Source organism: Montipora capricornis, chromosome 8 (assembly GCF_036669925.1).
Source record: "Montipora capricornis isolate CH-2021 chromosome 8, ASM3666992v2, whole genome shotgun sequence".
Lineage (NCBI taxonomy): Eukaryota > Metazoa > Cnidaria > Anthozoa > Scleractinia > Acroporidae > Montipora > Montipora capricornis.
In genome coordinates, this window is record NC_090890.1 from 23701227 (window position 1) to 23718726 (window position 17500).

A 17500-nucleotide genomic window follows, 5' to 3' on the forward strand; every position below is an offset into this window, starting at 1 on the left:
ACTGGGCGAGTGACTGTTATTGATGTCTAGCATTGACTCTGTAGCAAGCATAGCTAGTATTTTTGGCAGCCATTGCTAGAAGAAGGATCACTGCCGGTTCCTTTTGGCCTTGTCACTGGCACAGCTCATCCTTGCATGTTAATCCCTCTCGGAAGAGGATTTCTATTCTCTGCATCTGTGCTTTCTTTTGTCACTCTTTCACCACATTATTACATTGCTTATGGGAACAAAAATTAAACGAACACAGTGAAAACAAGATTGTGTGTGTGTCAAGAAATTGGAGACAAAATAAGTGAGAAAATTAACATAAAAAAAATCTTCTTCTAGCAGAGTTAGGTACCTACTGGTCAGACACCAATAAGAGTCTTTTTGAGACTACACTTACCCAAACAATCAAAATTCTACCAAAATACAGTTATCAATATTTTTATTAACAATAAATTAATAAATTATTGTCTCAAAATTATCTGAGGTTGTAATTTTTTATGATTAATATTAGGGAGATCTGGATTTTGCCATGGTACAGAAATAATAGTAATTACCGGTATTATTATAATTATTATAATTATTATAATTATTATTATTATTATTATTATTATTATTATTATTATTATTATTATTACTATTACTATAAGGTCAGAATCAAACCATGGTTCTGAGGTACTAGAGGAGCTTTTACTCGATTTACTTGATTGAAAGAACCTTTCTCAGAATGTGTGCTGTTCCCAGAAGTGCTGTTTTTTGGATTTCCTGTAGGTTGTTATTGCCTGGGATCATTCTTATTCTTATTATTGGAGCAAACTACAGGATGAGCATGAAGGAAGGAAGAAAGTCAGAAGGAAAATGGCCTGCTTTTAGCCTGACGAATTCCTATAAATCTTGTCATTTGCCAGAAACAACTGATACACCATAGTTAAACATCACCAGCATATTCTCGACTATCCAAAGTCTTTCAGATTAACTAACAGTCCCAACTAGTATGAATAGACCAAGTTCAGTGTTACTTATCACTGGTAATAGTTGACACTACAGCTGTCCCTGCTGTTAAGTACAGTTACCCGCAGAATTCAACGTGTCAAGGGCCCAGGTAGAGGTGGCCGTTTACAAATGTAGCAGTTGATGTTGAAGTGGGAAGAGAACAAAGCAGTACCGAACCTGAAAAGGGTGTTGTGAGTAGACGGTTTTATCACAACGGACATGTTGTAGCAGTTGAAACAGAAACTAGATATATTAACCTTTTACTCCCAAGCTCGCCTGAACCGGCCATACTTAGTATTTACTCTGTCTAACGCCAGACGATTTCACTCGTCAAAGGGGAACCCCCAGGAGTCAATGGGTTCAAAGGAGATGCAAGGTCAACTTTTTACTGCAAAATAACATACTGCAAGGGATGAAGTTTTTTGGTCTTGAGCAATGTTTAATAACTGCTGAAGTTGAACGGTTTAATGCCAATGCTTAATACATGTCCTTGATCTGGATTATATAATCGTAGGTTATAGGATCAACTCGTTCACACCTCAAATGCCCTAGGACACCCACCACTGATGAGTAAAATCGTCTGGCATTAGACAGAGTAAAATCTATCAAGTCTCACTCTAAGTGGTCAATGGGTTAAATGACCAAATGAATAGTAAGAAACAGGAAGTGTTAAAATCTGAGTGGATGAAGGAACTGAAACAGTGTCATGGTATTACTAATGATAGGTACATTGAGTGAAAAATTTGTGTAGAAAACTCTTCTGGTAACACACTTAGAATTCAGAAGATTTAATGTTGAGAGTATCCCCAACAATGCAGCTAGCAATGACATGATCTTGCATGTATAAAGGGAACCTCCACTTCCACAAAAGAATAAATTTAAATCACAGGAAATAACCATTAGAGTCAAGTCAATCTAAAGTATTTTCAAAGAAAGTGTTTGCATGTGAAATAAATAAGTTTTAAAATCACCTATTTTTGTTTTCAAATTTCGCAGGCACCACCGTCTTGAATAATTGTGAGGTGTTACAGTCGCCCTGTTGTTATTAGACAAAAGCTCTTTGTGTCAGAACAATAGGGCAACTGTAACAAGTCACAATTATTCAAGATGGCTGTGCCTGCAAAACTTTAAGATACGCGATTTTAAAATTAACTTTTCTTGATATAAACAGTGTTTTAAAACAAATGTTGAACACATCATTTTTGTTTGTAAACATAATTTCTTTCGGTTTAAACTAGTCTTATTCTGTAGTAAGAGTGGAGGTTTCTTTTAAGAGTTTCCTATGTTGCGATAATTTATTCGAAAATGTACTACATCTTTGAAAGAACTGAAACTGACGGTCTCAAAAATCCAGCAAAAGTACGATAATAACTTGTGACCCCCAGAGCAAAATCTTCACGAAACTCTGATCAAATTGATCTAAAAATAATGTATGTTATGAGTACCTTACCAGCACTCTCCTCTCATCTGTTCAGTTTTATTCAGGAACAGGATTGCCTGCTAATGGTTCTTCCACGTAGGGTTCTGTGTACCAGAGAGCCATTTCAGATTTGTGCTACATTCTGTACACATCACAAACTGTCTTCCCGGCCCTGGGTGAGACCTTGCAAAAACTCATGCATGACATGAAGGCAAACAATCAGATTCCTGCAATCAGTACTTTGTGTAAAAATCCAAAGCTGTCCCTGGTCACCCTAACCCCAATTCTCTTACAAACACTGAAAGTGTCAAGTGTCATGTTTTCCCAAGCAGAATTTCATGCCCATAACATTATAACAGAATACAAACCTTCCTCAACCACTTCTCCGACAAACACTTTTGCGATGCCAGCCATTGCTATGACAACATTGGGAGGGATTGATGTTCCTCCAGTCACACTTTGCATTAGCTATAAAACGAAACAAAAATGTTCATTTAACAATATTCTAATTAAGATAAGAAATGGCACATTGAGTACGGAATGAATGGACACCCAAATATTTCAGTGGCAAGCAGACATAGTAGCGAAATAATCAATAATGGGTATCCTTCTTATCAACCACTCAAGTTCTTTAAGACCAAAGTCCATTTGTACACTAGTAGCAGTTGAAACTACATGTACAGCTGCACCCACTGTTAAAATATAGTTGTATATGCAGAATTTAATGTGTCCAGGATCCAGGTACATGCAGAGGAATGTGTGGCCGTTTACAAACAGAAGCTTTAGCATAAGGCAATAAGGAAGCAGGGATAGAGCAATCAGTACTGAATGTGAAAAGGGTGTTGAATAGTTTGGTGTCGCTGGAACTGTAATTAGTAGAGTTTTGATAGGACTATTTGCAATATTCAGCCCAGTCAAAATGTGCCGGCTGCCGGCTATTTGGCCGCCTACAACGCAATATTTGCCACTTACTTCGAATTTACACTTGCCAGACTTGTATTCAGGATGAGGTTGTTCGAGTTGTTGTTTATCACTACGTTTCGACTGCATACTGCTACAACAAGTTGCAAAAATAGTGGAGACACTTCACCTTCTTGGGGCGTTATTAATTTCCCTATTAGCTCTCACACTGCAGCCCCCCTCCCCCCCTTATCAGTGTTGCTAGCCAGACAAAAAAATGTTGGGAACTTAAGCAGTCAACATTGAAAGGGGGAGAGGGGAGAGGAAGTGGGAAAGGTTTAAATTCTAGATACGCCGAGTATTGGAAGTTAGAAAAGGTGTTTTTTAATGAAAGTGTCTCAACAATTTTGCAACTTGTTGTAGCCTTCATTTTTCCTCAGGCCATAAGGTCTCTTTTAAACTTCCAGTTCAAATTGCAACTAAAAAATACACCACGTAAACCCTACCCGCACACAATCACTTCTGCAGGAACGTGCTCATTGCATGGGAAAGTGAGCTGAATGGATTGTCAGCGGTTACGGTTGTTGCAGGTACACACAAAGATGGCGTCAAAACGATCTCGTGATGTTGGCGCAAGGACTCTGTTACTGCTATGTTAATGCCATCTAATAGGAGCTCAGTTTACACTAAAATGCACCAGATGCAACCATTTGAAGCCAATATTTTCAAAAATCTCGGGGGTGGGTGGGGGGCGGGGAACATGCCCCTGGACCCCGCTAGCATGCAAGGGCCTCCAGCCCTTGAAGCAGCGGCCTTGGGCTTCTTCTGCCTATTACTATAGCCAGCTTGCCTACTACTCAAAAACATTTTGACTGGGCTGAATATTGTTACATGTACAGGTATGTGAATTTATAGCTTTTTGTATAATAATCTTATTTCTTAAGGAAGTCAAAATCCTTTGTACAAAATGTTGAAAATAATTTCCTTCCTCTGCAGGGAAGTAACCATACCATATAATATGTACTTAGCACATATTTCCTGCTCGCGCCATTGCGTACGGCACTCATACAGGGATTTTCTCAATAGTTTTGCAATGAAAGCGCGCGCGGCGCCGTACGGGTCATATGATAAAAGTCTTTATGCCATTTTGAGGTAACATGCGATCCGGCTCTATTTTAGTTTTACGCTGCACATACAGTGAAGTTGAAGCGACGACATTAGAGAATGTATGAGCAAAGCTAAAAATGGGCCTGATTGCAGGTTATTTTGAAGGGCCATGTCTGAAGTGTTTTTTTCTTTAATTAATTACACTTCCCTTGATAAACTAAATTACAATGGTGTTACACAATTATCAAAGAAGTATTAGACAAACTACATCACCCTTTTTATAGCTGCTTTTGGAAAGGCTGCTCTCCTGTACATTTCATAGCGATTCAGTTGTTCCTCAGAAAATGAAGACACCAGCAGCCTGCAAAAACCATCATCCACAAGTCATATTTATGTCCTGAAATGCCTCTAATTAGATGTACGTCCAATTTTGACCTCCAACAGGAAGTGTCCCTTTAAGTCTAAGCCTTCACTACTTATTTCCAACAATAAAGTAAGGGTAAAGGTTAGTGTTACTTTTAGCAGGGCATAGATGCAACTGTTTATTCTTGAGGAGCAGCATTTGGGATCCAACACTTTGTGACGATAATAATAATTTTCTCAGTTAGTGTCTGTATTCCGAGACACAAGTGATGTTGTTGAAATTGGGGAGAAGAGCAAGAGGACTCTGTGATGTTTATTGAATTTTTTTCCTGGATATATCTGACGAGGTACAGAAGTGATGGATGTTTATCTTAGTGATTAATAATAGAGCGGCTTTCAATTGAATGTCGAAAGTAATTATCGAATTGCTTTCAGTTGGTTTTATATTAATTCACTCAGTGATTGGTTCAACGTTTTCATGCCATTTTGTCAACCAATCAGAAGTGAAACCAAAACCAATTGTGGCTCACACGTGCACATTAAATCCCACACTTTGTGTTTACTGGATTGTCTCCATCCTTTTTGATTGTCCAAAGGAATTACTTTGGTTTTGGTTTTATGACACTCGTTTGAAACTTGCTCTAATAGTTAATTATTAACTCTTACCCCCACTGAACTGATACTCATTGGAAAGTAAAACTGTTTGGCATTACACTCTCAGAGTAAAATCTACAAGTGTAACTCTTAGGATGGAGTGGGTTGAAGGAGATGATGAGGCGACAGTAAGTATTATTTAATAAATTATTGGCTTTAAAAAGCATGTCCCTCTGGAGTCCAGACAATGGTGCAAAATGTGAGAGGAATATATTAGCATACATATAGTACTATTCTTTATAATAAAGAATTTTAATGAGGAGTGTTTTTGGTTTTAAAGCTGATGCACATGACATAGGATCTTAGGCTCATAAGTTATTAATTAGTTTTTGAAATTTGTTTTAAAACTAGCCTTGATAATTTTGGAAACTGTAAGTTATACACATAATCCTCATTAGTTTTTTCCTTTCATATTACACAGAAAGGATTGCACTCAGCCGTTTCCTCACTTGCACAGGGAAATTTTGATGAGAAATTTGCCTCATAAGGCTATGGGGATAAAGTCAAACATGTTGGATATGCTGAATTAAGATTATTGTCCCTTAATTGTCCTGAAACAAATCTCTTAAGCACAGCTTTAGCTGTAGTCATGCTGTTCTTTGGAATAGTTTGCTGTGTGGGCCAACGGAAGAATCAAAGCCGAACTTGTCAATCAAGCATCCAATAAAAATACATGGCATTCTCACGTGACTTTAGTGGTTCAAGATGGCGTCGGAGGAAGATTGATACTCTGAGAGAACTCATGTAAGAATGCCATGTATTTTTATTGGATGCTTGATTGACCAAGCTCACCTCAATTTTCGCAAGGGCTGCACACAGTGAGGAATTTGCTTCGCGAGACCAAAAAATATCCAACACATTTGATTTTAAATTTATCCTCACGGCCTTGGAAGGCGAATTTCTCACCACAATATCCCTGCATGTGTGAGGAAATGGCTGATTGAACCACCTTGCGAGGCAGTTTGCTCAGCTCTTTCCTCACCCAGTGCGGCGGGCTATTTTTCGCTGCTGTTGCCTGATGAATTTAAACCAAGTAGAAAAAGGGTTCTGCATTGTGTAACCAATGAGAAAGCTAGAAATGCATTATCCAGAAAATGTAGTGAACACCCTTTCACCCCTGAAGAGTCCCCCATTGACAAGTAAAATCATCTGGTCTTAGACAGATTAAAATCTATTAGTGTCTCTCTTATGAAGGAAAGGGTTAAACAGGTTTATCAGATGTGTTACAACCTACATGGTGCAGTGGTGAGAGCACTTGCCTCCCACCAATGTGACCCAGGTTTGATTCCCAACCTCAGCTACATATGTGGGTTGAGTTTGTTGATTCTCTACTCTGCACCAAGAGGTTTTCCTCTGGGTACTCCGGTTTTACCCTTTCCTCAAAAACCAACATTAATTTTGACTTCATTTGCGTTAATTGTTAATTTCAGTTGACAGTGTCCCCAATTAGAGTGAATTTCAATCAAGTGTCGTAAAACCAAAACCAAAGAAATAATTAATTTGGCCAATAAAAAAAAGGATGGAGACACTCCAGTGAACCAATCAAAACTTGAAGTAATTATATGTAGCTGACACAAAGCGCTGCAAGATGTGCACGTGCTAGCCACAATTGGTTTTGGTTTCACTTCTGATTGGTTGAAAAAGTGGCGCAAGAACTTTGAACCATCAAGTGAAGTAATGCAAAACCAAAGCAATTCGCTAATTACTTTTGACACGCAATTGAAAACCGCTCTAAGGAACTTTTATTTAAGTGTTTAGTCTTTCTAGCGCTGGAGCACTAATTGGGACACTGTACACTGAAATTAACAATTAACGGAAGATCAAGTCAAATGTTGGTTTTTGATGAGAGTACCCGGAGAAAACCTCTGGGTGCAGAGAAGAGAACCAACAAACTCAATCCACATGACGCCGAGTCTGGGAATCGAACCCGGGCCACATTGTTAGGAGGGGAGTGCTCTCACCACTGTACCATCACTGCACCCCCCTGCTCTAGCGCTAGAAGACTAGATACCTAAATAAAGTTCCTTTCTTTTCCTTTCTATTCATGACACACACACAATACACTCCTTTGCAGCACACATACAGTAGGTACTCAGTAAGAAATTGACCAGGAAATCTACGTATCTAACAAAAAACATCATGAGCAAATATTTTCAGATTTAAATACTCACTGCATTTTCTCTCTCTCGTCATATTTTTCACCAGCACTGTTTTCTGTGGAAATGGTTTGATTGGGAGGACTGGTGTTTGAAAGAGCGCTGGCTTTCGAGGGCTCCTGCTCACCTCTTTTCTCGTCAGTAGCTCGAATCTTGGCTGGTGGTGAATTCAAGTCCGATTCTTTCGTTTTAAGGGTTACATCTAACTCTTGTTTTCGCTTTAAAACGCCACTTTCTTGAACACTGTTCTCCATCACACAGGCGCATACACAGGCAGTTTGTAGCAGGAGTTGATGCAAGAGCCTGGACACGACTCAAGGTTGTAACGAACGCTTCCGAAGGTTACCGAATAGGGAGCTCTTCTTCACAATTACCCCGAATAGTACCGAATACAACACGCTCCAAGATGGAAGACAGGAATCCCTCGCCTCCTCTTTTATCCGCTGAAGAAATCGAGTTAATACAGTACGACAACATAGGTGAAACAGTTTTTAGCAAGAAATGGGTGTTGAGTACGCTCATGAAGCTGGTACAGTCCACTCTGACCAATGCTGAGGGTCTCGAAGGTGAGGAACCCGACGAAGAACTACGACAATCGCAGCGCGAAGACGAAGACCCTCACGAGTTGGACGATGCTTTCGAAAGGGAATTGTGTGAACTCTGGGACATGTCCATGAATGCTGTGAGTAGTTGTAAAAAAGGCATATTTGTCAGAAGGGGTTTGTTGTTTATGGTGTGAGGATTGCGTGACGTGTGACAATTCGGTCAGGGGTCAGGTAAGGATGCATGGATTTCCCCCTTAACCCATTGACTCCTGGGGGTTCCCACTGACAAGTAAAATCGCCTGGTGTTAGACAGAGTAAAATACTGGTTTTGGTGTCAAAGGGTTACCGGTAAGTAAAATTTCTGAAAAGTCAGACTGTAACAGATGAAAGTAACTTATGGTATTCTTATGCAAATTAGTGTATTCAGTGTAGTATTCAGCAATAATTGCAGTAAAAAGCATGCAATGGTAGATTATTTTTCATTGATATGGAAATAGGGAAGATATCTGTTTACAAACATTGCTTTTGTTATTCAAATGTACCAACCACAGGAACAAAAGACCCTTTTTTTCAACAACCAATGAGGCTCTGGTTGGCACATTAATAACAAGAGCTGGTGTCAACGATATCTTCCCTATACATGGCCATTATTCTATGATTTAGTGAGAGAAGTTATAGAGAGAATCTCCTTGGCTATTCTGCCTGTGAGTATCATTATTTTTCATTTATACTTATTTGGATGGGTAAGAAGGGGCAGGGGTATTTTGCAGAATGCTGAACACAGAATGGTCAGCCTTCAATTATCATGGTAGCCAGTGTCTGTGGTAATGTAGGTCTAAGCGCTGATTTCTAAAATGGACAACTTTTAGTTATTGTTGTGTATATGTACAGTTAATACTGCCAAATACAGATCTATTTTATAATGTTGGGTGTTTGGTATTTGGCGTTTGGTGTTCTGCAAAATACCCTTGCCTGGTGAGAAGGACCTTTTTCTAGTGTTTCCAGTGAATGTATTTTAACCAAAACAAACCAAAATGACAACAAAAGATATCCCTGCCTGCCGTTCCATTGTTGAGGGACACCAGCGTGGCTATTGTCTTGTCAAGTGAATGTCAATAATAGGGGGTGAATGTGTCAGGGAGAATGGAAAGTGGTGGAATTTAATCAGTGGATGACAGGTTAAGTGCATGAGTTATGTATGACAGTTTCACTTCATATCACATTATTGCAGGACGTTGCTGCCTTTTTAGAAGAAATGGAAACAACTGATGTCCTTCTTGATGCAATATTGAAATCTCAGAATGTCAGAGTTACTGTGAGTACTTTAACCTTGTATCTTTAGTTTTTAAGATGATAAATGACAAGATATGTATATTAATGCTTGGGTGCACAATAAAAGACAATAGATGTGACTTGGGCGTAAACGAGGGGCAGGGAATGTACTGGCAAGGCGCGGATAATATCCACCGCCGGTATGGACAACTAGCCGAGGAGGTGCCTCATGCCTGTATTGCAAGGCGGGCATAGTTGCTGGCATAATGTCCTGGGGCCAAGTTAACCCAGTCCAGCAAAGTACATGTAACAATATGCCCCCTCCCTATCGGGGCTTCAGCACAGGGCTGAAGGGGTGCCGCAGGCAGCAATTCCCCACCCATATTTTATTGAAGAGAACTATTAACTAGGTTACAATATGCTCGGAAGTAAAATACACAAGAACCAGAGAGCAAAACGGGGAGGGAGGGAGGGAGGGAGGGATTAAAATGCTGAGCAGAAACAACAGATTGAACAAGTTGAGATTTGGACATTTCAAACCGAGAGGGCTCATATGCCGGGAAGAATGAGAGAGCCAAGTAAGGAAGTCACATTATGGGAAGTCACTCTCTCCTCCCAGGCTCTGCCCAGTATTTGCTTACCAGCATTAACATCTATTTTATTCTAACATATCATTATAAGATATTTCTGGTTAATTAAATTGAATTTCAAATATATTCATTAGATATTTACAATATTTGCATGATAGTGTTATTACAGCAAGTGTCGCAGTGATAAAATATATTCTTTACCCAAGTATGCTACATGTATGTTAAGGATTATTGTTAAACCAAACTTTAATTGGAAGTAAAATCTTTGAAATGTATGATTATTAAAATCAATATTTTCACTAATAATATTATTATTGCTCTTGTTTGTTGCTGACAATCAGGAAATTTGTGTTGGCATTCTCGCCAATATGGCTTGCAACCATGAAGTTTCCACAAAGATGATAAGGAACAGAGAGCTTATGTAAGCATGATATTGAATGTTGGTTAATTTATTATGAGTAAAAAACAAAAATAAAAACTTGGGCTGTTTACCATGCATTGGGAAATTTCAACTGGGGTGACCAAAAAATATATAAAAGGTAATTCAAATTTTGCTTACCATTCAAATATTATGTTTCTAAACAATTCAATCCGATGGAGCAAAGTCCTAAAAAATAGATTCAAACTAGGAGAAATTGTAAAGTGGAAAGGGAATTTCAAACTGCAAATACTGTACACCCCTCTGGTCTGTCTCAACCCTAATTTTTGACTTGGAATTTCTGAAAAATGGTCTTACCATTTACCCCTTATCCCAGAACATTTTTTTTGGAAATTTTTGGGTAAGGAGTAATTACCCTAATTCCATTTATTGATACCTGTATGTCTGTTCATCTATTATCTGTGTTGTTGTTCAAATTTCTTGGTTTAGAATTTTTCAAACCAGTTCAGTTTGATTTTTCGATATCTACATGTAATATTCATTATCATAATCTGAAACAAAGGAAGATCAAAATTGAACTGGTTTGAAAATTTTGAACCACATCATCTAAACACACAAGAACTCATTGAAACCACTGATAGCAATTAGTAACATCTCTTCATGATGTAAAGATGTTACTGTGATCACTTTGGGATAACTTCAACTTCTAAAACCAACTTCTAAACCAACATTTGACTTGAATTACGTTAATATTGTTAATTTCAGTTTACAGTGTCCCCAATTAGTGCTCCAGTGCTAGAACGACTAGACACTTAGTTAAAGTTCCTTTCCTTTCCTTTTTTTTTCACTTTTTAAATGTTTAACCCATTGACCCCTGAGAGTGACACTTAATAGATTTTACTCTGTGTAACGCCAGACGATCATACTTGTCAATGGGCCGGGGGGAGTCCTAGGATGTTTGAGGTGTGATTGGGTTAAACTTATCGCCAATCAATGAGCTTGGGAATTGGTGCCTTAAAGGTTGGTACGGTGCCTGAACAAATTCAGGCCTAGCAAAGAGGTATCTATGGCAACCCTGTGTGTGGGAACCCCCCCCTGTATGCAGCTACCAACTATTGTAGCACCATTACACTGAAAGGAATAGACTACTTTGATGATTCAGCAGCCATTTTGATTTCCATTGTTTAGAAAGATATTATGGGGTGCTCAGGGGGCAAATAATTATTATTATCACCATAAAAACGTGTTTACAAGCTGCACTCCCAAATTTCAAGCATGATTTTGATGAAAAAAATAAAAACTTGAAAAAAGACTCGGGCAAGAAGTTGTTTGTTAGTTTGCAGTTGTTCGCGATAAACTTGCTGAAATCTAATGCTGTGTATTTGCGACCTTAAAAAGTTAATCAACTTCTTAAAATATCTTTAATTGATTTCCCTAATTCCAGGGACTGACAACAGTTGTCTTCATTGTTAAAGCCCAAAGTTGAAATAAAAACAATGAAATTTGAGCGAAAAGCGCAGGGAACGATACGTCTTAGAACATTGAAAACACTTTAGGCTTCATAAGCAACTGTAGTTTATTTCCCATACAAAGTCTTATAACGCGTTTAAATTCTCAACGGCTGTCTTTAGTGGCGTGAGCTTGGGCTGCCTATGGTTTAACAGCCCCATGGACAAACATGCCATTCAAGTAATGAAGGACAACAAAACAGTTGGCCATTTGCCTTGTGAGTTCTCCCGAATAGCATGGTTACTTTTCTTGCACACAGTGGAGAGTGTTGTAGTGATCGGTCGAAGAATATGGTTTTTAGTGTTATTTGTGACCCCATACCAGCCAGTTTACCCCCTCTGAAAGCAACGGTCTTGTATATAAGCCGCACCCACACTTTTGAGCCCAATATTTCGACAAAAAGATGTGGCTTATACACACATATTTATGGTACCCGTGTAATATGTATTTTGCTCCCTGGGCAAAAGTATGGTCAATTTAGTGGAACATACTCATCTGACCCCAAACTTACCAATGCTCTAAAGTGAGAAAAGGCAGAAGGGATGGGAACTGTAATCTGCAAAGGTTTGCTAAATACAGGCAGCCAAACAAAGGATCTGCACATACCTTAGCTCAAAAGCCACGAGGCAAGCAGTAAGCCCCTGGGATCACCCTGCAGATCATGTAAGCTTGAGGACAAGACTGCTGGCCGCTTTGGTGTGGGTGCCCATAACTTTACCGTAATTCCATTTATCCACATTTAATTTAATCTCATTGCCAATTGATGAGGTTTGGAACTGGTGCCTTAAAGGTTGGGAGGGAGCCTGAGCAAATTCAGGCCTAACAGGGAGGTATCCATGGTAACCCCAGCCATGAGTGGGGAACCCCTCCAACATGCCAGGGACCTGCTAACAGGGGCCACCTTGAAACTCCCTCAAGAAACCTTTAGCACCTCTGAAATAAGAGAGGAGACTCACTCCCATATATAGGCAATACATACCTTGCTGAACTGCATACAGCCACACTGGCACAAGGATGGGGTGAAGGGAAGATCACTTAAGTCTGTTTCTGGGAAAGGAATGCCAAAGCCTCTGACAGAATCCTTATTTACAGCTGGTAGGCATTGGCTGGACCACTTACCCAATGCTTGAATTAGGTTATCCGAAACACTGATATAAGCTGCAAAAGTTGCCATGCCTATGTTGAAACTACAGTTAGAAAAATTGCCAAGGGTGCCGGCAGGGGCAAAGATCTGCTGAAACCAATCTGTGAGTAGCACTCAGGATAATGAACAACCATCTTAAAGCAGAAACAATGGGGATAGCTTGTACTGCACCCAGAGGATAGCTACCCATGCAAGTAAATTATGTGTTACACCTTTTGGCAAGGGGGTCAGTCTTCGATGCCTTGATTTTGACAAGCATACACCATCCACTGCAATATCCTGCACAGTTAAACAAAGTGAAGAAGAAAAACTGGCCACATTTGGTACTGTAAATTCAGCTGCAGGGAGAAAGCCAAAGTGGCCCAAAACATGCAATGACCAGGACAACTGTCTGTGATTGGCAAATGATGAGACGACATCTGAGGAACCTTGAAATTGCTGCATCCCATGAATAGCCTTCTGCAAATGCCAACAATTTTGAAGTGGATCTCTGGAAGTCCCTTCTCAACATGAAGTGCCCATATACCAAGAATGTGGCAAACAAACAGAGAGTTGATTCATTTAGAGAAGGAACCTTTGAAGTTGTGCAATTCAGCAAATCAGCAGCAGTATCATTGTCAGGCAGAAAGAGAACGGCTGCTTCCAAACATGGGCCCCCCCAAAGATGGGCTGCCACCACCACTGGGAAACGTTCCTTTTAGGCAGTGGACAGTGGCTGTTAGGCAGCTGCCCAAGAGTCAGTGAACCCGAGTCCTTGGAAGTAATCTCCAAAACCAAGGGAACCAGTAGCATCAGAAGTGTCTTGCGCATCTGTTGCAGGTACAGTGTAACAGACCCTGGTACAACCAAAAACTGACACCATGTCACTCATCCAAGCGATGATCCCGCCACTGAAGATCAAGGTGAAATTCTTTATTTAAGCAAATGGGATGTTCTTTCTTGCAAAAGCAACACATCAGTCAATCATCCTGTGCACAAAAATGTCCTGCCTGGCCAGACAACTTTGGAAGCGTGATGTAAAATAATGGACAATGAGAGACTCAAACTCCCTCCTATTGCACCATTTGCGGGTCAGCCATGATCAAAATAATAAGCTCCTTCAAGGCCTGCAACTTGTGTGTAGGGAGGCCAGCCATGTGGGCAAAGGAGTCTAGCTCAATGCCCAACACAGAGAACACTGGAGAAGGTCCCACGCACTTGCCTGGGTGCAGAGATATGCTGAAATGTTCACAATCCACAAACTCAGAACTGAGATTCTGAGATTGAGAGAAGCCAGGGGTTGCAGCAGTAATGAAATCATCCAAGTAATGTAACTACTTTGGAATTGTGTAAATATAAGGAGCAGAGCGAAGGCCGAAGGGGAGAGCCAAATCAACATACAACTTGTTGCACCACCTCAAAGAAGATATCGGTCAGATGGATGAACAGCAATTTTCTGATAGGCGACTTCAACATCAAATTCAATCATCAGTGTACCTGGGATACTATGCAAATCACCTAGGGGTCTACAGTTCTTTAGTGATGATGTGAGAATTCTTGGGCTTTAATCCAATCATTCACGCTGGCAGAGAGAGAGAAAAATTAATATCCCCAGTAAGATGCTACAGTATCTCCCAGGTTGACCCCTTTTTTTGGCATAACCCCGAACCTGCGAACATATAGGATCGATTTCCAGCTGTTTGTGAGCGCGTATTCCTTTCCCCACATGATGGCCAGATCATTGGCCTTCCCATTGTATTTTGGACCAAGCACAGCCGCTTGACAGGCAGGCTTGTTGTGATTGGTGGATTCTGCTACATGGCTGTAAACATGTTGGACATTGGCAGCGACGAGTTTCCTTCTGCTCTTATGCATGTCTCAAAGAGGTTTAATTTTTTGCAGTTTGGCACTAAACTTCCATTGAATAGCTGTTGTGGCTCAGGGTCAGTCAGTACAATATTCAAGGATAACAGTTCACTCCATTCCATGTCTATTCCGGGGACAATCTGGCCCGCCAACTTTGCAGGAATTAGCGAGAATCCTGGGGCCAACTACAAAAGGTTGCTGCAGAATGGGGGCTGAAACTGAAGGCAGAACATGTGAAAGATTAGCTTGAGATGCACTTGCCAAAGAAAAAATCTGGCTGGATGAAATGAGTGAGGGAGTCAGTGGTGTAAACAAAGAAACAAAGGAAAGAATGACAGTGGCAGGCTGAGTCAAATATGCTGGTGCCAAAGATGACAGGGAGGCAACTCCTACCTCCCGCTGTCAGCAAGGCATAAGCTTGAGAGCCTTGGGTGAGAACGCCCCCAGTCATGTAAGACAAAGCACCTGTATATGTTAAATCAGCACCACCAAAACTGCTAGGCAAAACAGGGTTTTACTCCAGGGGTAACGCAGCTTTTATAGCCTAGACTACGGTGGCATTAAACTCTGGAGAAGGCTGAGCAGTGCCGAAAAAGAAGGAGGAGGTTGAACTGTTCGCGCTTTCTACGAGTTGAGCAGAGCTTGTGCTGACTGCAACCAAAGAACGCGCTGTTCCGAGTGAATTAGCCAATGTACTGGTTGCAAAAAGGCAGTGTCTTGGCTGTTTCACATGTTTTGAGACATACTGGAAGCTGAAATCTGCAATGATTTGCTAAATACAGGCAGCCAGACAAAAGGTCTGCAAAGATCAGTTCAAAAGTCACAAGGCAAGCAATAAGCTGATGCGACCACCCCACAGGTTGTGAAAAGTACAGCATTGGTATAGGCTTACCTTTGCCTAAATTACATCAAACCACATTTACCCACTGCCCTGGGTCAATCAGAATTTCAGAGGGAAGCAAACATTCAAGAGAAAAATCAATTAGCTTACCATCAAGCACTTATGACAAGTCATGATATGCAAACTCATTAATTGAATCATTTTGCTTTCAGAAGTAAGGAGTGGTGGCCTCATGGTTAGAGTGCTTGACTCTGGATCGATTGGTCCAGGTCTGGGTCCTGGCCGGGGAAATTGTGTTGTGTTCTTGGGCAAGACACTTTACTCTCATGGTGCCTCTCGCCACCCAGGTGTATAAATGGCTACCGGCGAAAATGCTTTGGGTGACCCTGCGATGGACTAGCATCCCAACCAGGGGCCATCCAGGGGCCGCGCGGGGATACAAATTTTATCTTCGAGTGCTGAAAGTATGTAATATCCTTAATTTATCTCACACATTAAAGTGCATATTCTGACAAGCAAAATGCTATAACGAAGACTGTTGAGACTTCAATAAGGTGACTTCAACGTCTTTTTCCACTTTCTTCTGATCAGTGTAGCTATAGCTTTAAATATCCATGAAACGGAGGACTGACAGAGAGGGGGGGAGGTGGTTAAAGGCGCACCGTCGGTGTAGAGTACTAACAGCCACAAAGGCAAATAAAACCAAACGCTTTATTCGTTCAACTGCTCTGTTCGACACCAAGTCAACTCACTCACTCGACGCCCGCTCACACTGTTTAGTTCCCGTATGTTCTGCACGTACAACCGCTGTGCACTCTTGCTCATACAACCGCTGTACACTACAGTCGGCTTCCATTGATACCAGTTTCGTAACTGAAGGAACTACCGACGTTAAATAAATTGACCTTACTTTTTTTTACTTTTTACTTATTATTATTATTATTATTATTATTATTAATTATTATTATGAGTGAGCCAATGAGGTTTTTTAGCCCAAATTGCCATATTATGCCAAAGTGGGCACAGTCATCCCATGAAAAATTGTGGCTAGGATTACAAAATAAAGTATTTTATTCCACAACCTCGTACACACAATTCCATTGGTTGGGCATGCTCCTCAGCTGGTTACTAGAACCTATTAACCCATTGGCTCCCGGGGGTTCCCCATTGACGAGTAAAATTGTCTGGTGTTAGACAGAGTAAATAATAAGTATGGCTGGTTCAGGCCGGCTTGGGAGTCATAGTGTTAAATCATGAGGCTTCCTCAATAAACATCGCACCTTGTATAAGCGTCTGTTCTGCAAAGCTAACCAATTAAAGTAAGCTAGGTGCCAGTCCATCAGCTGAAATTCGAGGATGCGATCAATTTGTTCTTAGACTGGACAATTCCTTGTAGACATTAGATGTTTTAGACTCACTCAACCAATTAAGGTAAAGGACATCACAAACCGGAGATAAGTGCTGGCCTGATGGGCCTTCCTAGGCTCGTAACAGAGACTTTACATTAGAACAGTCAGAAGGATTTTTTTTAGTCCTCAGGCTGACAGGGAAGATTTGCCAACAAGGCAAATTACTTGCCACTGATGGCCAATTAAGGCAAGCAGAGGCTTTCACTCACCTGTCCACCCAGCTGGCAAGGCAGGGGCACCACTCCCTAAGAATACCAATTTTAGCATTGCCTACATGTACCTCACTTCTGCTCATATCATACTTACAACAGAGCTTCCAGTGGACCAACCTGGCAATATTGTCCTGTCTTCTCTTGTAATCTTTTTGCGCCAAACACTTGCACTCACT

General features: G+C 40.6%; 2 protein-coding genes across 2 annotated transcripts in view; one reads left to right on the forward strand and one right to left on the reverse strand.

The window, feature by feature from the left end:
* Positions 1-7870, reverse strand: part of LOC138014462 (transcription initiation factor TFIID subunit 11-like) — a 10419-nt gene extending 2549 nt beyond the window's left edge. Inside the window, exons 1-3 of the mRNA XM_068861531.1 lie at positions 7594-7870; positions 4679-4766; positions 2767-2866 (exon numbers count right to left, since the gene is read on the reverse strand). Coding sequence (XP_068717632.1) covers positions 2767-2866; positions 4679-4766; positions 7594-7832 — 427 coding nt within the window. The 5' untranslated portion in view covers positions 7833-7870. The remainder of the gene's footprint in view (positions 1-2766; positions 2867-4678; positions 4767-7593) is intronic.
* Positions 7871-7936: 66 nt separating this feature from the next.
* The window catches only part of LOC138014460 (protein saal1-like), a 30414-nt gene continuing 20850 nt past the window's right edge, over positions 7937-17500 (forward strand). Inside the window, exons 1-3 of the mRNA XM_068861529.1 lie at positions 7937-8260; positions 9355-9438; positions 10327-10406. Of these exons, the coding sequence (XP_068717630.1) occupies positions 7985-8260; positions 9355-9438; positions 10327-10406 (440 nt within the window). The 5' untranslated portion in view covers positions 7937-7984. The remainder of the gene's footprint in view (positions 8261-9354; positions 9439-10326; positions 10407-17500) is intronic.